This window comes from Hypomesus nipponensis, chromosome 26, assembly GCF_054491055.1.
Source record: "Hypomesus nipponensis isolate SF chromosome 26, ASM5449105v1, whole genome shotgun sequence".
Classification (NCBI taxonomy): Eukaryota; Metazoa; Chordata; class Actinopteri; order Osmeriformes; family Osmeridae; genus Hypomesus; species Hypomesus nipponensis.
Genome location: NC_140386.1, coordinates 6,089,822 through 6,114,014, shown reverse-complemented (window position 1 = coordinate 6,114,014; position 24,193 = coordinate 6,089,822). Strand labels below are relative to the sequence as shown.

Genomic DNA, 24,193 nt, shown 5'->3' with positions numbered 1-24,193 from the left:
GTGGTAGACATCAGACCAGTAGTGGGGGCTGTGGTGTTCACCGGATCAGTAGTGGGGGCTATGGTGGTTACCGGACCAGAAGTGGGGGCTGTGGTGGTCTCCGGATCAGTAGTGTGGGCTGTGGTAGACATCAGACCAGTAGTTGGGGCTGTGGTGGTTACCGGACCAGAAGTGGGGGTTGTAGTGGTCACCGGATCAGTAGTGTGGGCTGTGGTAGACATCAGACCAGTAGTGGGGGCTGTGGTGGTTACCGAACCAGAAGTGGGGGCTGTGGTAGACATCAGACCAGTGTTGGAGGCTGTGGTGGTTACCGGACCAGAAGTGGGGGCTGTGGTAGACATCAGACCAGTAGTGGGGGCTGTGGTGGTCACCGGATCAGTAGTGGGGGCTGTGGTAGACATCAAACCAGTAGTGGGGGCTGTGGTGGTCACTGGATCAGTAGTGGGGGCTGTGGTGGTCACCGGATCAGAAGTGGGGGTTGTGGTAGTCACCGGATCAGTAGTGGGAGCTTTGCTGGTCACACCCATAGTGGTGGTTGGTGTAGTCCCCAGACTTGCAGTGGGGTCTTTGATAACTGTGGTGGTCACCGGACCGTTAGTGGGGGCTGTGGTTGTCTCCAGACCAGTAGTGGAGACCGTGGTAGTTGGCGCACCAAAAGTGGGAGCTTGGGTGATCACTGGACCATTAGTGGGGGCTGTGGTAGACATCAGACCAGTAGTTGGGGCTGTGGTGGTTACCGGATCAGAAGTGGGGGTTGTGGTGGTCACCGGACCAGAAGTGGGGGCTGTGGTGGTCTCCGGATCAGTAGTGGGGGCTGTGGTAGACATCAGACCAGTAGGTGGGGTTGTGGTGGTCACCGGATCAGTAGTGGGGGCTGTGGTAGACATCAGACGAGTATTGGGGGCTGTGGTGGTTACCGAACCAGAAGTGGGGGCTGTGGTAGACATCAGACCAGTAGGTGGGGTTGTGGTGGTCACCGGATCAGTAGTGGGGGCTGTGGTAGACATCAGACGAGTATTGGAGGCTGTGGTGGTTACCAGACCAGAAGTGGGGGCTGTGTTGGTCACCGGATCAGTAGTGGGGGCTGTGGTAGACATCAAACCAGTAGTGGGAGCTGTGGTGGTCACTGGATCAGTAGTTGGGGCTGTGGTGGTCACCGGATCAGAAGTGGGGGTTGTGGTAGTCACCGGATCAGTAGTGGGGGCTTTGCTGGTCACACCCTTAGTGGTGGGTGGTGTAGTCCCCAGACTAGCAGTGGGGTCTTGGGGGGCTATGGTGGTCACCGGACCGTTAGTGGGGGCTGTGGTTGTCTCCAGACCAGTAGTGGAGACCGTGGTAGTTGGCGCACCAAAAGTGGGAGCTTGGGTGATCACTGGACCATTAGTGGGGGCTGTGGTAGACATCAGACCGTTAGTGGGGGCTGTGGTGGTTACCGGACCAGAAGTGGGGGTTGTGGTGGTCACCGGATCAGTAGTGGGGGCTGTGGTGGTTACCGGACCAGAAGTGGGGGCTGTGGTAGACATCAGACCAGTGTTGGAGGCTGTGGTGGTTACCGGACCAGAAGTGGGGGCTGTGGTAGACATCAGACCAGTAGTGGGGGCTGTGGTGGTTACCGGATCAGTAGTGGGGGCTGTGGTAGACATCAAACCAGTAGTGGGGGCTGTGGTGGTCACTGTATCAGTAGTGGGGGCTGTGGTGGTCACCGGATCAGAAGTGGGGGTTGTGGTAGTCACCGGATCAGTAGTGGGAGCTTTGCTGGTCACACCCATAGTGGTGGTTGGTGTAGTCCCCAGACTTGCAGTGGGGTCTTTGATAACTGTGGTGGTCACCGGACCGTTAGTGGGGGCTGTGGTTGTCTCCAGACCAGTAGTGGAGACCGTGGTAGTTGGCGCACCAAAAGTGGGAGCTTGGGTGATCACTGGACCATTAGTGGGGGCTGTGGTAGACATCAGACCAGTAGTTGGGGCTGTGGTGGTTACCGGATCAGAAGTGGGGGTTGTGGTGGTCACCGGATCAGTAGTGGGGGCTGTGGTGGTCACACCCGTAGTCGTGGCTGGTGTAGTCCCCAGACTAGCAGTGGGGTCTTTGATAACTGTGGTGGTCACCGGATCCTTAGATGGGGCTGTGGTTGTCTCCAGACCAGTAGTGGAGACTGTGGTAGTTTGCGCACCAAAAGTGGGAGTTTGGGTGATCACTGGACCATTAGTGGGGGCTGTGGTAGACATCAGACCAGTAGTTGGGGCTGTGGTGGTTACCGGACCAGAAGTGGGGGTTGTGGTGGTCACCGGATCAGTAGTGGGGGCTGTGGTAGACATCAGACCAGTATTGGGGGCTGTGGTGGTTACCGAACCAGAAGTGGGGGCTGTGGTAGACATCAGACCAGTAGTGGGGGCTGTGGTGGTTACCGGACCAGAAGTGGGGGCTGTGGTGGTCACAGGATCAGTAGTGGGGGCTGTGGTGGTCACACCCGTAGTCGTGGCTGGTGTAGTCCCCAGACTAGCAATGGGGTCTTTGATAACTGTGGTGGTCACCGGATTGTTAGTGGGGGCTGTGGTGGCCACTGGATCAGTAGTGGGGGATTTGGTAGTCACCAGATCAGTAGTGGAGGTTGTGGTGGTCGCCGGACCCGTAGTGGGGGATGTGGTAGTCACCAGATTAGTAGTGGAGGCTGTGGTAGTCACCAGATCAGTATTTGAGGCTGTAATAGTTGGTGCACCAATGGTTGCAGCTTGGGTTGTCACTGGACCAGTAGTGGGGGCTCCCCAAAAGACAAATAGAAATTTAGAACAATTTTTCAAGAAACTTATTATAAATGGTCTATAGAATATATACAGTAAGGACATAATCAAAACCATACTTAAAACCTCTTTCGACCTGTATCCCACCATCATGCATGTAATTCATTAAAGGGGTCATTGTTTGCAGAACTGAATTTACCTTGTTACCGTTGAATAACGACAGTTTAATGGGTAAAATGAACATACAGTGAACCACAAAGTCCATTGACACCTCTTTCCTATGCAAATCTCACATTTGAAACTGCTGCTGTAAAACGGTGGGTTAAAAAAAATCCACTGTGACGTTAAAACGGGGGCTCCACCTTTTTTGGCTTTGGTCTGTACCTTTGTCACACCCCAAAATTTGCTGCGTGATGCTCTGTGTACTTCCACGGAATTACTAAGAAGAACATTTTTCAAGGATATTGAAAATGGACTACGGTCGTAAATGCAGTGTTCCAGCCTGTACAGGGAATGCTGACACTTTTCAGTGTTCCCAAGGCACCAAACACTCGATGGGGTGTGATGTTTGTCTATGAGAAGATCCCTGTGCAGTTTGACCCTCAATTACGCTCGAACCCTTACACTGAGTAAAGTTTTGAAAACCTATGACAATGTAAAGCAGGATTTGCAATGAAGCTGTTGCTGAAAAGAGGTGTTCCGACCTTATGTTCATCACAGCCAAGCTGTAGTATGATGTTGTCCTTAACAGTTATTAGCAATGCTAACGTATCTTGCCTGTATCTAGCATCGGTAGAATGTGTGATGATTTAGTTTACTGGCAATGGGGCTAACGTTTTTTTATGTTCCTGACTGTGTTTCATTCAAATAAATAACCTGTGTTGTCATGTAAATCTACAATTCAAGATGCATGTTTGTCCAGACCTATTTTTCAGCAAGATAGCTAGAGCTAACTGAAGCTGAGTTGAATCACGATAGTTTGTTTGCTAAGCTGTAGTGTTACCCACCTAAGTTGATCCTGTATGCTTCGACAACAGAAGTGGAAACAACTAACGTAATCATTTGAAATGGTATCAAGTCAATCTGTTGAAAACAGTGTTGTGTTGTCACAATAGACTTATTTGTATGTTTTAATTTCAAGTCTCCACCTCTGATGTATCAGTGAGTGTTGGCCATGTTGCGTCTTTTCTCCGCAGCTTCACTCGTTGTAGACCAACCAATCAGCGTGCAGCTCATCTATATATTCATGAGCATACCATAAAATGAGAAAAACTAGCATTTTTCCCCAGGACAAATTCACTGGAAGCATCACGGGGCATAGAACAGCACCCGGGACATTTTCAGCCTAACCAATGTTACACTCCCTCGTTGGAGACCTTAAGGAACAATGTGAAATACTCCAAAAACCCAGTCAATAGCCCCTTTAAGAAACTCCTTGGGTGTGGTTCAGCTCAGTAGAGTATGTTGTGTTACCTGTGAGGAGAAGAGCCCAGGTAATGCAGAGAGTCAAGATCAGCTTCATCTTGGATCGGCAGGTGATCAACTGAACATTAAACTGGGAGCAGCTCTTTATTAAGTACACTGCACTCACTATATGTGGACCAAGTAAGCAGAATGTGGGATGACACACACAGGCATAAGCAAATGTTGAATGCAAATTGATATGACATGTAGCTGCGATGTTTACATTTACATTTACATGTATTAATTTAGCAGACGCTTTTATCCAAAGCGACTTCCAAGAGAGAGCTTTACAAAGTGCATAAGTCATTGATAATAACAAAAAGATAGCCCCAAAAACATTGCGGGTAGCCAAAACATGAAGCACATATTGTGAACAACTTTGTGATCCTTGAGGAAAGTAACATTGGGTCCAGCAAACCATTCCTAAGTACCGTTGTACTCCCGGAACAAGTGCGTCTTGAGCCTTTTCTTGAAGGTGGGGACACAGTCAGTGTCTCTGATGGAGGTGGGGAGTTGATTCCACCACTGGGGGGCCAGACAGGAGAAGAGCTTGTGTTGGGACCGGGCGGTCTTGAGCAGTGGGAACACCAGGCGGTTGTCTGAAGAAGACCGTAGGTGGCGTCACCAGCATGAAAATTTTCCAAGACTGTATGGCTGGAGCCTGGAGCCTCCTGTGCCCTCTTGTCTCATGCCAGCTCGTCTGGTGCCATACCCGAGCTTCTACTTTCCAAAATAAAAGCTTGCGTCTGGTCCACTATGTCTCCTTCCTTTATTTGTGTTTTCTGTGTTTTTTTAACTAAACAGTAACAGCCATAGGTGCCTAATACCATGGGTGCTGCTCTGGGGTTTGAGCACCCACTGAAAATACTGAGCACCCATGTGTGTCAATGCATACAGCATTCAGATGGGAATTTGCAGTGATGTCTCTGACAGCTTTATTGATGTGTTGTCTGTAAAAGTGCTTCTTGATATTTTTTCTTTGGAACTGCACATTACAGTGAAGACAAAGTACATTTGGCAACTTTGTACGGCTCACTCTGTAGGGAGGGTTGTCCATGTTAGGACTGAATAGAAAGAAGGATTCTGGCGGTGGGTCTTGGGGTCTCTCTGCTGGGTCTCTTTGTCCTTGCATTTCACTATCATGTACCTGAGAAACAGACACACACACACACACCATTTAATATGCACATGTGGAAAAACACAGAAATCATTCACACACGAGGTATCGATCCGATACCAAATACAGCTAACCCTAGGGCCAGCTATATTGCCAATAGCCTACTACCGATACTTTTTACTTAGAAAAGCAGCTTATAACCTACTTTTGTTTAAGGGAAAGCAATACCTCATAAATTATACAGTGAATGTATCATAAATATGCACCTTTTTTTTCATGATCATTGAATAATTTTCCTTTAAATTATTTGATCATGATTATGATCGTAATAAAACACAGGACAAAGAGTTTTGTCAAAACGCTGCTGAGTCGTGCATGCCGGCAACAACTCACAGGTTGGGGAGAGGCAAAGTGAGTTTGAGTGAAGTGAGAAAGCGGTGTTTGCACAAACATAGGCTATGTTGTAAAGGGAGTTGTGTACTGAATGTGACGAAGAAGAGAAATTGAAACTTATGGTGGGGACACACTACACAGGATAATCGGGTCAATTTCGCCCCTTCCGACAATCCTAGGTAACGTCCCGATTATCTTGATGGTTCGACAAGTTAATTTTTCAGATGTTCCCTTGGTGTGACGTGTGTGAAGAGTGGCCAAATCTGCTCGGAAGGACGTCGGAGGCGACCGATCGCGAATCCTAAATATTCAATATGTTGAATATTTGCGATCAGAAATCCTGATGTGTGTGGGGAACCCCGAGGACAAACGCCGAGTTTACCACGTGAAACGAAACAATATCCAATCAGAAAGCAAGCTGAGAGAAGACGGAAGCATAACAAACGGCGTCACGGCGCAGCACAAAGTTAAATGGAATTGATTTGTGGCAACAGCAAACCCTTTTCTTTTTTACGTGAATTTTCTGTGAAAATCATTTCAAACATTATCATCGCAATTTCTTCCTGCATATCGTCCGCTATGCTTATTCTTAAATCTCGACAGATTTTGCGAGATTTATTGTGGTAACATCGGCACACGGGCTGGAAATCTGTTTGTGTGTGGTGTGCTGTCTTTGTCAAATTATGGCACATCACAGGAGCAAAACGGCTAAATCTAGGATTGTTTGTGGTCTATCACAGTTTGAAAATCTTATAAGATTTAAGAAATCGTGTAGTGTGCCCCCAGCATTAAATAGCTACTGATCTCATCACGCGAGTATCGATCAATACTGATACCTGTTATCGATCCGCCCACCCATAATGAGCAGTGTTGCCAACTTAGCGGCTTTCTTGCTTTATCACGCGACTTTCAAAACCGACTAGAGACTTTTTCCGGAGACTTGCTGGTATCTTAGAGACTCTAACGTGAAAGAACGGGTCGTTTTTCAGTACTGTCCTCAACGAGCAGTAGGTGCTGTGTGGTTATCTCCTCAGGCAGTCAGTCTCATGATAGCCTCGCGCAGCAGCAGACACACAAACTCTGCATCCAGACTGCAAATGAATCACGCATGCGCTAGGCCACCGTTGTTCCCGCACTGGCTTACAGAGCAAAATAAATACTGTACAATTGATTTAAGTAGCCTAATGTGGGTATAGACAAAGCATTAAAGTCATTAAGTAGTCATTTAGAGATTTCATGGCCTTTGTCAAAGCCCCCAAAACTGCAACAATCTAACTGATGACGTCATTTAAAGGTTTACTGCCAATCCTCTCGGAATGATGACACGGGAGGCTCCAGGCAGACTGCAGCCATACCCAACTCAAATCGCCTGAAGACGTTTCCTAAAGAAGACGAGCGAGTTGGTAAGAGCTATAAATTTTTCTTGCTTGGGGTACGTAGCGTTGGATAATATTGTCATGTCTTAATATTGTTGGCAAGGGTGTGATTGTTTCAGTACTTGCGACAAATAATTAGCTAGCTAGCTGAGTCGGCTAACGCATGTAGTAAGGTTTTCAACCAAAAGTTGACTAGCTTCTGCTAGCAGAGTTGGCATGTAGCTAGCCAACTTAATTGGACTGAAGCGTTTGGCGAAAGTGTGCAAATCGTTTAACAACCGGTATTTCTGCAGCCTCGTTGTGTTAAATCAACGTGGCTTCACTTACAGTAACTACTCATTTACTTAACTGACTTACGTTCCCCATCATTTAATATTACACTAAGTAAGCTACATTATACCTAGGTAGCAATGTGTGGCCAATAACTTAATGAATGACCAATACCCGTTTAACCCTGTAAGACCCCTGGTTGTAAAATTACAACGTCACATTTAGCTCTCTAATTGCTAATGACCACATTTATGTCGTATTTTTATTTATTTATGTTATTTATTTCCAAATTATTTGCAAATGTGTTTTTTGGAGACCTTAAAGTGATGTTGTAATTTTAAACCGGGTCTTACAGGGTTAAGATCCGAGATCCTAATATAGCAACGCAACGTGGCACCTGTACAGGTGTTATAGTATTTGTATATGGCCAAAACTAGGCATCCCAAAACTTTTTTCTGCGAGGGGAGATACATTTTTCTTTCTTTAATGTGGGGCCGGGTCGGTCTGTAACAAAAAATTATAATATTGGCCGGAGTGACTACCATTATTTTTGTGGAGATTTTATTATGATTTAAAATGTATTTATCATGCTAGATTAATAGTTTATCATTTTGCTATGCACCATACATCCGTACATATCAAGGGATATATAGCCTATTAAAAGAGCATTATTACTATCGTAATAACCTTTTCATATTAATTTCTTATGAAATCAAAACAGTTACCAACGTATGCATATTAATCAGGGTGAACTGACATATTTTTTCTTTTTCTTTGACATATTATTTCTTAAATAAATGTTTAAAAAAAATGTCTGGCATTGTTCAGAGGGCCGGTCCAAATGCACGGGCTGTAGTTTGGGGACCACTGGCCTAAACCTATACTTATTAATCAGAAGGTGCGCAGGATGTATGCAACCGGTTTTATACATGTGAATATTTCTGTGCGCAGGTACGTCTCTTTGTACTTTTTGTAGGTTTTGGCCGTACGCCATCTTCTGGTATGCTACGCAACCTTTTATACATGAGGCCTGAGCAACAATACACACAGAAACCCTGAGCACAAAAGGACACCATTGTTTTTCTTTAGATTCACCATAGGCCTGTACTATGAATCAAGGTCAACATGCCCTGGATTCCTTTCAGTTACCTGGCTTCACTAGGCAACAACCGTAGTCCTGTATGTCCAATCTAGAGACGCGCGCTTTCACATAAAAGGGGCGGTGTTTGCACTGTATGTCCAATCGCAAACATGGACAAAGAGCCGCATATTTCACGCAGGAGGAGCAGACAATAATCTTACAAACATATCAGGAATACAGACACATAATACAGGCAAAAAGCAACACAGTCGCTACTTCCAAATCAAGGAGGGAAAGCTGGCATCAAATATCAGGCGCTGTAAATGCGTAAATTACATGACTTATTGATGTCACTACCCCAGGCATAAGATGACCATAATTACACTTGTGCATTCCATAACGTTAAACTTTTGTTGCTGTATTATTTTAGCTGCAATCCTGGCAGTGGTAAACGATCGTGGGAGCAAAAAATAAATTATATAAAAACATAATTCAAACTGGTAAGTAGCAGTAGGCAATACTTTTTTTTTAAGGTCAACAAGTACAAGTCAGGTCCCTTTTGTAGGATATTGGTATACAAAGGGCCTATAGAAATGTAATCAAGTTTGCTGTTAAAGCAAGCACCACTTCGCGAATTACGCGTCAGACCGTGTTTTTGCTCAGGTTCTCCGCATCACCCACAAAGTACCCGTAGCAAAATAACGCAACACTATGCATACAGTCTGTGGGACTGTGAGTGCACAGCTTTGTTGTGTCGCATTTGCAACATACGGCTCAAGAAGCTGGCAAAGATACATCATTCCCTCAGCTGAGAATCTATATCTTTAACTAGAGAGGGTACAATTTCTGGGGAAATTGTAGGGTGTGCTTGCTTACTTGCGTTAGTTGCAGGGGTCCGTATTTAAATTAAATTTCTGTATATTTTATATTAAAATGCATAGCCTACTTATTTTTTATAAAGATTACATAGATTTAAAAGCATATTTTTTTCTGCTCATTTACAACTCAAAATACTAAGAGTGAAAAGTAGAATGAAATAGTTGTCTTCTCATTTCCCCTGCAAGAGGGAATGGTGATCAGCAACCTCGTTGACTCAAAACGAATACATTTGGCAGACCGGTGTAAAAATATAAATATAAACAAATAGTACCATCTGCTAACTGAAAATATGCCCCCAAAAACTTAAATAAGAGACATTTATTTAGGGGAAAATCACTAATTCATAAAAATGTCAGTGGTAGCAATCATTGTCAGTAAAAAGGCAAAATGCTATATAGCCCTGCTGTGTGGAGAAGCTGCCCCGGTAAATTGTACGCTACAACTACTACTAGACTGTCTTGGTAGCGATTGCGTTGGTTGAATTCGATTTAACGTTACTTCCGTTGTACTTTCTAGGCTGAAAGGAATTATTTTCATGAACAGATTGAAGTTTAGGCTGTGGCAATGGAGTTCAGGTTAGTAGTCACTAGTCAGATAGCTTCACTTATTGAAAGATTTAAGTAATGGTAGTGCCGAACATGTGCCGTTGACTTTCTACGTAGGCTACTGTACTGTAATTTAAACAGCTGTGGAGATGTTTTTTGTTTAGCTACTGTACTATACTATGCTACAGTACAGCGTTGCAGTGAGCTACACTGGTTTGAAACCACAGGTAATGATAATTTCACCAACAAATAGTTTACTTGTAATCTAATGTCATAAAGAATCCTACAACGAAAATGTAATTGTGAGGAATGTTTATTTTAACGATTGAAAACAGATGCATCATAAACTGCTGTAGTATGTGTTCCCCGGGACAACAGAGGCTAATGTCATGATGCTAATGCTTCAGTGAAATAGTAGACTACTGTTTCCGAAAGTAGATGTAACTACTTCCTTATATCAGGTTATATTGTTTTTCATATCACAAAGTAAAATTAGTAAATAGTTATCACCCTGTCCTATTTGCTTGTGGCGTTTCTGCAGCTCCCTTGCAGTAAAGCAGTTAGCCTAGCTATCTCCCAGAAATTAACGAGCTGCTAAACTAATGTTCTGCCAGAGGTAGTCGCGCGATATTTCGTGACGTTAATGACGTCAGTAGCGTCAGTGACTGTGGCTAGCAAGTTAGCCACCGTTAGCTTCACTTTTGCCACAAAAACTTAATTAAAACCTAAACCGTGCAACGGAACATAAATCCCAATAGAACTAACGCAATCGCGACCAAGACGAACCTTTTGACATCGACGTTGTCTATGTAGTCCAAGTATTGACTGAGCCTTAGGGGCGCAAAAATAAACAATAATAATAAAAATAATAAATATATATGTGAGATAACAATGGTTTGTGCTCGCCAAAGGCAAGCACACCCCAATAAAGATGCTCATCAGGGAATGCTAAAGGGTTTTGTCGGTTTCTAAATATTCTGGCTCTTCTGAGCGCACCTCTCACTATCCGCGCCCCAAGCTCCACAGGATATTCTATGAACAGCCTTATTATCAAGAATGAATGGGTCTGTGGGCGGTGCTTTTATACCGGTTGATCTCCAACTTAACCTGCTCCCGACCAGGTTAGGCATTCAGCATGAGTTACCACAGGGATTGAACCCAGTAACAAGTGATTCACCGTTGTGATACAGAAAACCCTGGGTTGAACCTGAAGTTACCTTGTTAATGCCAAATCTTGATTAGTAGTACATGCCTCAGGTTTGTCAGTCAGCCATGCAACCTGACACTATGTCCTATACCAACAGTATGTGTGGAGTTTGCCAAACAAAAGGAAACAAATATATTTTTTCAGCAGATGGATTGTGCAGAAAAGCAGAAGGGCTCTATGCGGGTGCTGGTGACGGGAGGCACAGGCCTGGTTGGCAAGGCAATAGAGCGCGTCGTCAACGAGGAGGAAGGAAGTAAGGAGGCGGAGCAGTGGGTCTTCCTCTCCTCCAAGGATGCCAACCTCATGTGAGTGCTCACCTGTTTTAACTACGCACACTAAAACAAGTTCAACTTGACAAATCACCTGCTTCAGTACAAACACAACTTTATTGTGTGTGTGTGTTTAGGGATTTCCAAGAGACGCTGGCTGTTTTCCAGAAACACAAGCCTACCCATGTCATCCACCTGGCTGCCATGGTTGGTGGCCTCTTCAAAAACATGAAGGCCAACCTGGACTTTTGGGTAAGAGCCAGGCTGTATCATGGTGACAGCCGTCTGACAGACAGAGTAAGATGGCTGAGCGGTTAGGGAATTGGGCTATTAATCAGAAGGTTGCCAGTTAGTTTCCCGGCTGTGCAAAAAAATTACGTTGTGTCCTTTGGCGAGGCACTTCACCCAACTTGCCGCAGGGGAATGTCCCTGTGTTTACTGTAAGTCGCTCTGGATAAAAGCGTCTGCTAAATGTAAATGGAAAATAAATGACAGCTTAATATCCCGGACTGGTTTTGATTCCTACCTAGGGTTGGGTACCAAAACGTCTTTTTTTTCCTTGGTACATTTTCTGCGTAAAGTTTTAATGAACTCGTTCAAAGTTCAGTTCATACAAGTAAATATGAATCGTTCACGTTAATAGTTCACCATTTAAATTCTGAACGCGTTCATAGTTCAGTTAATTTCATAGTTTTAATGTGGAAAGTGAGAATAAAAGACTTAACTTGTTTTTTAACACTGAGCTAGATGCGTGAGTTCTAGAGCAAGCGACCCCATTATCGTCCATTCAAACTTGCCAACGTTCCAGACCCCATTATCGTCCAAAACCGTTTCTTCCGTAAATTTCTTAAAGAAGATATGCAGCAGCAACGAAAGAAGTTAACTCATTAATGAGTACACATCTTACATTGCTGCACACCAAATTACAGCTTCTTACTTAAGGCCAGGTACTACAGACAAAAACCCTGATTTTTGTTCAGTTTGTCAATTTGGATATTTTGGTTCTATAACTAGTAAACTTTCATAACATGCCAAAAATATTGCCCAAAAATGTAAAAAAATAATAATATATGTTTTAATGATTTTATACCGCCTTTGCCGAGTAACAAAACCTTAAGTCATGGTCTGTTACCATCTTTTATTGAAATTTGTCTCAGCAAGTTAAGAAATAACTGAATTGTATATTGTTGGAAACTTATTCTCTCAAGCATATGGCTAGCCAAATCATATATTGCTATTTACTTTTTTGTCATGGCAGTAAGGGGGGGAACACGGAGCGAGACAAAGCGTTCTAACACTTCTAAATGTTTAGCAGCGATTTTCTCAAAATGGCATCAAGCACACATGTCAAGCTTGACAACTCTTGGCTCATAATAGGTAAAGCTACACAATTTTACATACTGCTTTGTAATTGCAATATCTAGACATGTTAAGAGGGATTTTCATTTTTTTATGTCAAATACGTTTTTTAGCACTTGTCAAGTGCATTTCAACATAATTAACTGAAAAAACATTATTTTGACAAAAGCCTCTGAACAATTTTAAACAATTAGTTATTGATCCCATTAAAACAAACCAAAAAGTTCTGACTTCATCTATGAGGTAGTTGCCGTGTTCGACATTGTATGCAAATGTCATGGTTGTGTCAGGCCAAATTGTGTCCTAGGGCCAAATACTGTCCTACCTGGCGTCACGCGTGCTACAAGCCTAAATGCAAAACTTCATACTTAGTAACCAGTAGAGCAGCAACCATGACATTTTCCTGGTAGCACGCCTAACTATCTCAAGAATTTAAGGTCAGCATAGCGATGGACGCGTCCTTGCTTCGGAACGGCATTAAGTTAAAGTAGGACAGTATATGGCCCTAGGACACTATTTGGCCTGACAGTTGCTCTCCTGGTTACTAGGTATGAAGTTTTGTATTTAGGCTTGTTAAAACCAGTTTATTCTACTCTTAAGATTTAAAGTTTTCACTTGTTCGACATTAGACAGCAATGCGTGCAGGTAGAATACTATACGTTTTGCCTTCCCGGTTTGTTAAAATTGATGCTAAATCAGTCATTCTTTCGACAAGAACAACTAGCTAGCTAGCACTAGCGAAGGAGTGAAAACTTTAAATCGTAGAGTAGAATAAACTGGTTTAAATAAGCCTAAATACAAACTAGTTACCTAGTAACCAGTGTAGCATCCATGACAGTTTCCTGCTAGCACGCGTAACTGTCTCAGGAATTTAAGGTTGGCATAGCCATAGCGGCGGACGCGTCCTTCCTTCGGAATGGCATTGTGACGTCAGGTAGGACAGTATTTGGCCCTAGGACACTATTTGGCCTGACAGGGCCCCTCGGCTAACTGCTCAAATCAGGAAAATAAAATGTTTAGGCATATCCTTATTGGATTTTAAAACCGTAATGTTATACTATACGTGTGTATCTATATATTAAAGTACAATGCTGTGACATAGCGTTTTTAATTTGTTTTGTATTGACATTTTGGTAAACCTTCTAACGAGCATCGAGACAACAATAATGGGACCCTTTGCACGAAATATTTTTGACGCTCCCACCAGATTTTTTCGAAACGGAAGCTAGCAAGCTTTAGTTAGCTTCCGTTACCTAGCAACCTAGCGTTACTTTTTTGGTCTACATGTGTGTGCAATGAATCAGAGCCTGTTTAAGGAGAGCCTTGCCACTCCCTATTAAACCCCATTGTACCGAATTTGGCTGCAGTTCCACCAGAGTTCCACTGGGGGTGATCGCGAGCGAGTGCATGTTGAATGGGAGTCTATGGAGCTAAACGGCTAAATTTGTCTCTTTCGCCTGATTGTCATTGAAAAATCTCCGATTTGATTGTAGTTTGTGCATGTTCAACATGGATTATAGGTTGAAAATTGTATGAACAAGTACTTATGTCCTTTTGATTTCTTACATGGTGAGTCGTTGTTGCCCATAACACGCTAGCATTCTGCTACTGAATGCTGATTGGTTAGTAAAGGACTGATACGACCAGAGCTCCCGCTTGATGGCATCCGAAGCGGAATCAGAATGTCGGAGCATTAGCAACAACATTAGCAAGCCAAAACTCTTTCAAGCATGTGTATTGACAGGGAGAGCCTAACCTGTCAGCTGTGTTGTCGATGCCCTGAGAGAAAAAAGTAAGTGACCAGAGGCCTCTTTTTGGCCTCCCCTTTCGAATTCAGAATTCAAATTACTGGACAAAAAATTATATCCTGAGAAAAGTGGATTTTGAGGGGTACCGTCAATAGACCTCCATTCATTCTGCACTCGCTCGTTAGCGCCCTCACATGGAATTTCAACCAGTTCAGAATCCGGAAGTTTCCCGAGAGTGGCAGTTCTCTCTATATTAGACATTCTCTGAATGAATCATAGGTAACGTAGTGCTAGGTCGAGTTCGTTTGTTTAGGTTAGACTACCTAGCGAACATTTTACGGGCACTGAGCAACGACATGGTGCAAGCATTCGATTTAGACAGCGTCTCTCCTCAGGAGAAGGAAAATTCCGTAACGTTTTAGTTAGACCTCAGATAATATGAACGTGTTCACCGTTCAATTCATTATTTGTAATTATATTATGAGATATACTATATATCCATATATAAATATGGTAAATTTTCTGCAAAAAAACTGCTAAAGTTTGAAGCTGGTTCAGTTACTGTGGCAACCAAGAGGTGATGCCGCTGCCCACGGTGCTGATCGGAGTGCCTGTGGTGTCAACTGGGACGCTGTCCGTGATGCTGAGCCCCTGGATTGCCACAATAGCAACTCAACATGAATTTTTTTGTTACTTGTTAATAGTGTAATTGTTTTTTATTATTAAATTATTGTAGTTGTGTGTTAGGTGACTTAGGTTTACGTATTATATATTTAAGTGGGCTGCTTTAAAACATTAATATATTGTTCGATTTAAATAATTTTCACAAAAAAAATAAATAATATATATATATATATATATATTCTTACCCAGATAGATAATGGAGAGACTTGAGCTTACTTGGGGCTGTCATACCAATGGATCTGTCTGTCTGCTTCAGAGGAACAATCTCTACATAAACGACAACGTACTGCAGGCAGCCCACGAGGTGGGGGTGGTCAAGGTGGTGTCCTGCCTCTCCACCTGCATCTTCCCTGATAAGACCACATACCCCATCGACGAAACCATGGTAGGAGGCACTGTGTGTGTGTGTGTGTGTGTCACGGTTACAGGTTATATCCATATGATGGTTATTGAATGGCTTGATGTTAATCTAATTTCCTCATCTCCAGATCCATAACGGGCCTCCTCATCCGTCCAACTTTGGGTATTCCTACGCAAAAAGAATGATCGATGTCCACAACTGGTGTGTGGAGAAGTCAGAAGGAATCATTTCATAAATATCTGTTACTGCCGTGTCTCCACAATCAGTTTGCGTGTGTGTTTTGCAGTGCGCATGCAGAGAAGTATGGGAGTCGCTACACGGCAGTTATCCCAACGAATGTGTTTGGTCCCCATGACAACTTCAGCATCGAGGACGGACATGTATTGCCAGGCCTCATACACAAGGCCTTTATAGCACAACGTAAGACACACCCTTGCTCTGTCAACATATGACTTGACCAACCCCTGTGTAAGCTCTATGCCTACCAACTACTGGATCTTTTATTTTGTTTCTCTCCATTGTGTGTTTGTTTTGTTAGAGGAAGGGAGTCCGTTAACAGTGTGGGGCTCAGGCAGTCCCAGAAGGCAGTTCATTTACTCCTTAGATTTGGCCCGTCTTTTTCTGTGGGTTCTGAGAGAATACAAGGAAGTGGATCCAATTATATTATCTGGTGAGTTCTCAACACGGGGCCGGGGCTACATTTGGATGTATTGTAATCATTTATTTATTTAACCACACACTGCTGAGTTTTAAGTCTTGCTCCTGCCTGTGTGACACAGTTGATGAGGAGGATGAGCTGTCTATCAAGGAAGCAGCCGAGTCTGTTGTCCAAGCCCTGGGGTTCAAGGGAGAAGTAGTTGTATCCTTTCAATGGACGAATGTAACATTACAGTCAGATAAACAGTCATACAGACAGGCACACGTAAAACGCAAAATGTTTCTATCAATATTAAAGATGACAGTTTCATTCTTTAACCGTGTTCTCCAGTTTGACACCAGTAAATCAGACGGTCAGTTCAAGAAGACAGCCAGCAATGCCAAGCTGCGACGCTACCTGCCCGACGTCAAGTTTACGCCCTTCAATCAAGGTAGGAGCTCTGATATGATGGCAACCCTGCTCCAGCTGAATGAGTCGTTATCTAGTAATGCAGAAGCCTGTTAATGACCATTCATTTGAATCAGGTGTGTTGGAACAGGGAAACATCTAAAATGTGCAGGACAGGGGGTCCCTGAGGACCAGGGTTGAGAACCATTGAATCAGACTAATTGAGTCAACATCGAGACCTGTCCTAACTGATGCTCGCATAATCTTTTCTTCTCCCTGTTTTTACAGCTTTGAAGGAGACATGTGACTGGTTTGTAGCCAATTACGACACAGCTCGTAAGTGACGGTCAACGCTGCCAAATTGGGTACTGTAGAAAGGCAGAACATATGAGGATTGTCTGTACTGAATTTACCTCACTGTTGATGCGGTCTCGCTCAGGTACCATAACCCCTATCAATGAGCTCCTGTAAGGCCTTTACAGGTCAGCAAGACACTTGACATTTTCTTCTGTGTAATGCCCTCTGTCTACACGCCATAGAATTTACATTAGTCAAGTTTTCAATGTGTTTAATGATATACATGCCTTCACTTAGGTTGATTATATTATTGTACATATGTGGTAGGGTTGGGACTTTTTTGGTACCTCACACTTCGATTAAAAATCGATTCCTGATAATTTTTCAATCATTTCTTTAAAAAAATTAATTGATTTTTGAAATGTGTGAATCGATTTTTCCCCCACCCTAAATATGTGGTGGCCAATCTAATGGTCATACTGGATGTTTTTCAGTTGTGGGATGTGGTTTTTGTATCTATTTTATTAAATCATGGAGCTGGTAAAAATAAATGTATTTTACACTGGAGTATGTGTCTGAAATATTGTACTTTTCATTAGAATTTGGATGGGTAGTTGGCACATTCTTCTGTGGTGTGATGAACTTAACTCATTTGAATTTTACTGAAACCTGCAGGAACCCTGGTCTTAATTCAAGAATAACTTCACTTGTGTATATATATATTTATATAATAAATAAAAAACACTTTATTATAAATTCATTCAAACAAAGCCTGATTTTAAGCTTAATGTAACCTTTTCACATATGTGGGTTAAAATGACTGACACTTGGAAATAATTTACAAAAAATGCAAATATCTTACAACATCAAGAAAAACGTCTACATATCTACCTAATACACACACATGTAAGCAGAAATTGACATGTAAAATTAAAGCTTTAAAATACTCAAACGGTTCAGATATAAAAAAAGGCTCAAAATCTTGGTGATGTGAGTCAGGGGTGGATATAGGACGTGTAGCCTCCGTCATGGACATGACAGTAGTCCTGCCCCAGAACCGCTCTTTTTTTACACTGCTTCCCTGTTCTGGTGGTGCCGTTACACAGCTGGCGACTGGACCTACGTACATGAACATCAGAAGGAAAGTAGGCCGCAAGGTGAACCACGAAAGTCTTTTAGAAAATGATTCCCGCTCCACAGTCTGTGTAGATGCCAATCTTTAGCTTATAAAAAAAAAAAAAAAGAATGAGTTGTGCTAAGCTACCAACAAAAAATGTGTTGCTGAAATTCCAGTTGATTGTCGATGCTTCTGTTTTATGCAGAACTAGTTTCTTCAGAGCGTAATAGGATTTGTGGCACGGTTCTACACCAATAAGGCAGCTGCTTTGTCAACATGGATAGATATGGTCGTCAAATAGAGGATGAGACTTGATGGGTTCCTGTTTTTCTGCAGGACTGTGTTGCACAGACTTATGTTGTTGTAATTGTGCCAACACAAAATAAACTGAGCAACTGGAAGATAATGGTCCTGACACTGAGGTCTGAGTGTCCTTAATCTGTTATTCCTTTTATACATCATATTTCTCATAAAGATTGTTTTAATGGTTGATAAGTGTTGTTTTCATTTGTGGAAGAATGAATGAATGTTGCAACAAGTCTGTGCAACACAGGTGACGTGCAAGGTCCCATCCTCTGTTTGCCAACCATTTCCATCCATCTTGCCACTGCTGACAAAAAGCAGCTACCTTATTGGTGTAGAACGATCACGTGTTGAAACGCGTCACCAAAATCCTATTATGCTCTGAAGAAACTAGTTCCCCATAAGACGCATCAACATTTTTTTGGGAGCTTACCACGACTCGTTCTTTTTCATGAGCTTAAGATTGTGTAGATGCCAGACTGTGGAGCGGGATAAACAATAACAGGGTTCACCTTACGGCTAGAAGGTCCCAATCATTGTTTCTGTTCACAATACTGAGAATGTTTCAAACGTCAGTTGGGGTGAGGTTTGGAAAAAAAGCACAAACCCGTTGCTGGCCAAGGATTGGTTGGGGCTGGAACTGCGGGATCCATACACTGTCTCAAAACCCCCGCCCAGATTCCTGTGAGGAAGACTTTCTAGGACAGCCTAGAAATTGCAACATACAGAGTACGTGTTGGTGTCAATATGGCATCTGAAGGGTTTCTTACACTAAAATAATTTGAAAAGTAAAATCAAAATGCAAATCCTACAGTACAGCCTTTGCATTTGTTTTTCATCACCATAGGCTACTCCCTCACCGCAGAAAAGCTTGGCCGAACCATGAAACGAGGTGTGGATTGGTTGGGTGCAGCCATAACCGGTACAAAGCTGGCCTCTGCCATCTGCTGGCCGTCATACGGTGCTGCAGAACAAGGGTCACAAGAATTTCACTCAGGTGCTGAATTAAGGAATTTTAAAACTGAAGAATAATCTTAATTTCTAGCATGAAACACATTCTCACCACACATGTAGCTCTCCTGATCTAGGAAGTCTTCTGGCTCCATGACCCCATCCAACTCATCTCTGAGAGGTTGGAAGAGGGCACGTTACTTCAAAACTGGTGTAACCGGTTACTAACCACACTCCAGGATTTAACATTTACATTTATGCATTTAGCAGACGCTTTTATCCAAAGCGACTTCCAAGAGAGAGCTTTACAGAGTCACTGATAACAAGATAGCCCCAAAGCATTGCGGGTAGCCAAAACAAGAAGCACACATTGTGAACAACCAAAAAATAAGTGTCAAAGGGATGAACCATAAGAGCATGAAGTTAAGCAAGTTAAAATTTAAACAACATTAATCTCTAAGTGCAAGTGTACCTGTAGAAAAAGCAGCAATAGTAAAAATAAAAATAAGATTAACTAAAAATAGAATATTTTGCAGCGAACACAACAGTTTAAATCAATTGCCACTAACCAACTACAGCAACAAGTCTCTAAGCAAGAGTCATTGTGATCCTTGAGGAAACTAGCATTGGGTTCAGCAAACCATTCCTGAGAACCGTTGTACTCCCGGAACAAGTGCGTCTTGAGCCTTCTCTTGAAGGTGGAGAGACAGTCTGTGTCTCTATTTAACAGGGCTGACCAGACTTACTTCTGAGGAGTGGAGCAGGATGGGCCTTTCTGATAATGAGACTGAGGGGACTCAATCTGCTTCTCTGGTTCCAGGATTTTACTCGCAGGTGGAAGGGGCAAACTCGTTTGCTTTCCCCCAATCCAAGAACAAGCCCTCGACAACTGTGTCACAAACCAATGACCTGGGGGACAAATGACACGCGCGTCACAAGACTGTCACTTTAGACCATCAAATCCCTACTGAAATTTAAGCAAATACACCAACACAGGGTTTTGATGGGCAAATCTCTTAAAAAAAAAAAAAAAAAGTACCCAGTGACAATGTGACGAGTAGCAGGCTGAGGCCCATGAGGTCCAGGGAAGGCTGCCGGTTGACCTCGGCCACAGCGTTGAGGGGCACAGTGAGCAGCAGCATGGCCCGCGTGAAACACGGACAGTGAAGAAACGTCAGCAGGACTGCGCAGAGCAGGAAATACCCAGCATGCACCACACACGTCCACAGAGCTGCCAAGCTCAGACCTGGGTACACAGGGACAGGAAAACAATGTACAATATATCTAAATTATACACCTTAAACACTGACATTGGTGGAGGTGGACGGTGCAGGCAGAAATACAATCTTTTAAAAAGTCGCCTCTTCTGATCCTGGTGCTACTATAAAATTTACCTGCCCAGCCAAGGTAGTCCTGGATGGCATGGAGTCGGTCCTCCAGGCGGGTGTGCATGTTGTCTAGGTAATGTAGCATGGCTCCCAACGTGCCGTTCATGCGCTCCAGTTTGCCCATGAGGTCTGCGTAGTACCTGGCCGTCTGGTTCTGGTACAGCAGGAACCCAGACATGCTGCTCTCTGAAGATCCATGGGTCATGTAACACAAGAGGACGTGGACACAGTTAGGGAGAAGAAATGCTGACATGATACCCTTCTGCTGCCTGTACAATGTTATTTTTATTACGATTCACCATCAAATTACATTAGGAATGAAGGGGGTTTTACCTATTTTACTGTAGATATCCTGTGCCCGCCCTCTGACCTCTGCGAGGTCATCCAAAATGGCCTTGTGACCCTCCTGCACCTCTGAGCCTTGACCTTTCATCTGCTCACTTACGTTTTCTAGAAGAAAAAAAAAGGCAGACAATGAACACATTTAGTGATACAGTTTAGGTTTCACAGGTAAACAGACTAAACAAAAGTACCCAATTGAGATTGTTGCTAAAGTCGTTCCTCCAGCCCTTTCAGAAAAACAGGCTGATGAGACAGGGAAGTCAATAAGAGATTGCTACAATCAAACCAAAGTATGCATGTGCATGCCTTTTGCAACAATACCAAGCTGAAATGTCACATAGAATTTGTAAGTGGGCTAAATTATTGTCCAGTCTTCAAACTCCACATAAGTATGTGATTTCCATCTTTTTTTGAATGGTGTATGCTCCTCACCCATCCTCTGTGTGATGCCCTTGATGAGCTGAGCTACCAGCTCCTGTCCAGAGGCGATGAGGGCCTTCTCCTGGCCCAGCCGCTCCAGGTTGGAGCTCAGGGAGCTCTCCAGCTGCTCCTGCCCCAGCCACAGGGCCCCTTGCTGGGCCTGAAGGGCGCTGTGGCCCTGCAGCAGCTTCTCCAGGGAGGCTGCAGTCAGGTCCCTTAGCTCCAACTGCCCCTCCTTTCCACATAAGACCCAAATCACTGGTTATGCATTGCCCAGTACAGTGTTTCCCAACCACTAGTGTGCCGTGAGAGATGGTCAGGTGTGCCGTGGGAAATTATCTAATATCTCTTCGACCCAGGTCCAGACTTAGCCATACTATAGCGTTTGTCATATAGTTTTTGTCTATCAGAAAATAGTCGAGGAGCAAGAAGAACTCATTGAACTGAAACAAGATCGTGGTTTAACGCTCAACTTTGCTGATGTTACTTTGGACAGTTTTTGGTTATCTGTTGCCAAGGAGTTCCCCATTCTAGTCAACAAAGCTATTTTGACATTGCTCCTGTTTTCAACTACATATCTGTGTGAGCTGAGCTTCTCAAGCTTGACTGCAATAAAAACTAAAAACAGAGACAGACCTGTTGAGGAAGAGCTCTGTGCATGTCTTCCTACCATTCTGCCAGGAAATCCATTTTGTGTTCATTGAAACAGCCCCAGTGTAACGGAGTTAGAACCGTGAAACACGGCCCTCAGGTATGTAACAGGCCACCCGCGTCAACAAACAGCTAGCTTTTCTTTGGCGTGGCTGGTAGTGGTCACGCTTGGCAAGTCAGAGGTTGTGCGTTCGAGCCCATTGAGTGGCGAACGAGCCTTGTGACGGAGCATGGCTACAGCTGTTACATACCCGTCACACCAGGTTTCCCACTAATGCTGGGGACACACCACAGGATAATCGGGCTGATTTCGGCCCTTCCGACAATCCTAGGTAACATATGACCCAATTATCTTGATGGTTCCACAGATTTTATCAGATGTTCCCTTGGTGTGAGGTGTGTTAAGAGTGACCACACACTGTAGGAGCAAAACGGCTAAATCTAGGATTTTTTGTCCTCATGTTTGTGGTCTCTCAGTTTGAAAATCTTGTAAGATTAAAACAACTCAGTGTGACCCCAGTATAAATACATTTAAAAACTATATTATTAACTATATATATTATAATAAAGGTAAACTAATCTAATATGTACCGTGTTAGTGTCCTTTTGGTTGGTGGTGTGCCCCAGGATTTTGTCAATGTAAAACAAGGACCTTTTTGTACCCAGTGACAGTGAAGGACCTTTTTGTACCCCCCCCCAACAAAAAAAAGAAACAGGACTGACCTTCAAGTCTTTCATGGCATCGAGTTGGCTGGTTGCTGTGGAGATGAGAGCGTTGACCGTGAGCTCAGCCCTGCGACGGAAGTGCTGCTGGCGGGTGGCGTAGCACACGGCGCGCGCTCGGTTGCTGACGATGTGGTACGCATTCCATGTGTCCGAGTCCATGTCTGCTGTGCACTGTCTCAAAGACTAACAAGAGAAAAACGTTTTGTTTTTTTATAATGTTGATACAGTGCAATAAAACGATTGATTTAGGGACAGGAAGTTTGAAAACAAAAGGGTTTGTGAAATTTCATCAGACCGCACCATTTCGTCGGTGCAAGGATAGGTCCTGCGCCCCTCCACCTCTGCCTGACAGTTGAAAAGGACCACCCCCAGTTTAGCCAGCTGCTCCTCTGATAGGCTACCACAGGTCGACTTCAACTGAGCAACCACCTAGAAGAAAGCAAACAAACTTTTGTTTTACATTTTTGGGAACAATTAATAATATGCATGCATTTACAGATGGATATGCACCCTACATTGACCAAGTCACTCCCAAGACTGTGCAAAAGTAGTTCCTACCATGTAATGGCAGCTGTCCAGGGGACTAAGTTCCATCTGCTTGGCCTCAACAAGGAATTTTTCATCTGACACCATCATCTCGAAGGGGGGTGCATCTCCCTGAGGTTGTACGGGAGCTGGTGGTGGAGAGGGAGATGGAGCTGCAGGCCGCTTCATCCAGTCAAAAAAGGCAGTTGATGTGGAACAAGATAGGAGCAAGGCTAGAACAGCATGATGGACCACCACCAGGTGAGCCATCCTTGACGACAAAAACCTAAGAGAAACACCCCCAAAAATGTTGTGCATTTACATCTTAACGCCCGAAGACGTCAATTTGATTACAACTCAAAGATATGCACTTCGTAGTCTATATTCATCGAAAAGAGAGTTGTAGCACAATTTGATAACCCACCACCAAACAATTCAATTTGGCATTATGAATGCAGCGCTCAAAACAGTCGCCATACAAAGCGTGCTTTGCCCGGGCATGTTAGCTGGTGAAACAAAGTTATATTTTGAGCTCCGCAAAATCAATGTTTACACATTTGCGACAATAATTGTAAATGTTTCTACGTGTGTATGGTGTAGTAGGATGAAGACGAAATATACAAGCTACGCGTTTTACATTTTCAAATGTTACATCAATCTAAGCGTAGGCTACAATAACAATACACATTTAAAAAAGTTGAAAGCACGTTACATCTAGTATTATTGAGCATTAAAATAAAAACGTGATTACCTTACGATTTCTTTGGAACGTCCTTGGACAGATTTCAAATTTCAGTTTAACTAATGAATGAAATTCTGTGGTTGGGCTTGCACGGCTGGTAAGGATGAAACTGATGAAGCCCTTTAATTTGGCCCCGCCTTGTTTCAAATGACAAGCATGCAGCTACAGCCACTTGGAAAGGCATACAGTGTGGGT

The 24,193-nt window shown here is 43.5% G+C and overlaps 2 protein-coding genes and 1 long non-coding RNA gene across 4 annotated transcripts; 1 reads left to right on the top strand and 2 right to left on the bottom strand.

The window, feature by feature from the left end:
* Positions 1 to 4,294: 4,294 nt before the first annotated feature.
* Positions 4,295 to 6,678, bottom strand: LOC146221174 (uncharacterized). The gene is made up of 2 exons (XR_014750731.1): positions 6,549 to 6,678; positions 4,295 to 5,349 (listed from the first exon to the last, which is right to left on the bottom strand). It is a non-coding gene; the product is annotated as an uncharacterized LOC146221174 (long non-coding RNA).
* An 89-nt stretch (positions 6,679 to 6,767) lies between these two features.
* Positions 6,768 to 17,400, top strand: LOC146221173 (GDP-L-fucose synthase-like). Of its 2 annotated transcripts, XM_084692299.1 has the most exons (11): positions 6,768 to 6,898; positions 7,007 to 7,115; positions 11,215 to 11,375; positions 11,477 to 11,591; positions 15,387 to 15,515; positions 15,619 to 15,692; positions 15,778 to 15,911; positions 16,030 to 16,161; positions 16,271 to 16,350; positions 16,480 to 16,579; positions 16,825 to 17,400. In XM_084692299.1, exons 3-11 carry the CDS (start codon positions 11,218 to 11,220, stop codon positions 16,878 to 16,880), a joined length of 978 nt encoding a protein of 325 aa, XP_084548425.1. In that variant the 5' UTR covers positions 6,768 to 6,898; positions 7,007 to 7,115; positions 11,215 to 11,217; the 3' UTR covers positions 16,881 to 17,400. The 2 variants fall into 2 exon arrangements, with proteins under 2 accessions (XP_084548425.1, XP_084548426.1); XM_084692300.1 differs by lacking the exon at positions 6,768 to 6,898 and having other exon boundaries at positions 6,987 to 7,115; positions 11,218 to 11,375.
* A 350-nt stretch (positions 17,401 to 17,750) lies between these two features.
* Positions 17,751 to 24,137, bottom strand: bmb (brambleberry). Its single transcript, XM_084692298.1, has 13 exons — positions 24,008 to 24,137; positions 23,290 to 23,542; positions 23,032 to 23,160; positions 22,729 to 22,914; positions 21,367 to 21,589; positions 20,926 to 21,042; positions 20,599 to 20,778; positions 20,244 to 20,450; positions 19,951 to 20,113; positions 19,317 to 19,378; positions 19,114 to 19,217; positions 18,861 to 18,961; positions 17,751 to 17,952 (listed from the first exon to the last, which is right to left on the bottom strand). Exons 2-13 carry the CDS (start codon positions 23,524 to 23,526, stop codon positions 17,829 to 17,831), a joined length of 1,833 nt encoding a protein of 610 aa, XP_084548424.1. The 5' UTR covers positions 23,527 to 23,542; positions 24,008 to 24,137; the 3' UTR covers positions 17,751 to 17,828.
* Between the last annotated feature and the right edge of the window lie 56 nt (positions 24,138 to 24,193).

Coding starts and splice junctions, on each gene's coding strand:
- bmb (XM_084692298.1), bottom strand. CDS start 23,526: ATGGCTCACCTGGTGGTGGTCCATCATGCTGTTCTAGCCTTGCTCCTA. Junction 19,379..19,950: donor TCCTGCTCCACTCCTCAGAA/GTAAGTCTGGTC, acceptor CCAACCTCTCAG/AGATGAGTTGGATGGGGTCA. Junction 18,962..19,113: donor TTCGGCCAAGCTTTTCTGCG/GTGAGGGAGTAG, acceptor TGCAATTTCTAG/GCTGTCCTAGAAAGTCTTCC.
- LOC146221173 (XM_084692299.1), top strand. CDS start 11,218: ATGGATTGTGCAGAAAAGCAGAAGGGCTCTATGCGGGTGCTGGTGACG. Junction 11,592..15,386: donor AGGCCAACCTGGACTTTTGG/GTAAGAGCCAGG, acceptor TGTCTGCTTCAG/AGGAACAATCTCTACATAAA. Junction 16,351..16,479: donor GGTTCAAGGGAGAAGTAGTT/GTATCCTTTCAA, acceptor CGTGTTCTCCAG/TTTGACACCAGTAAATCAGA.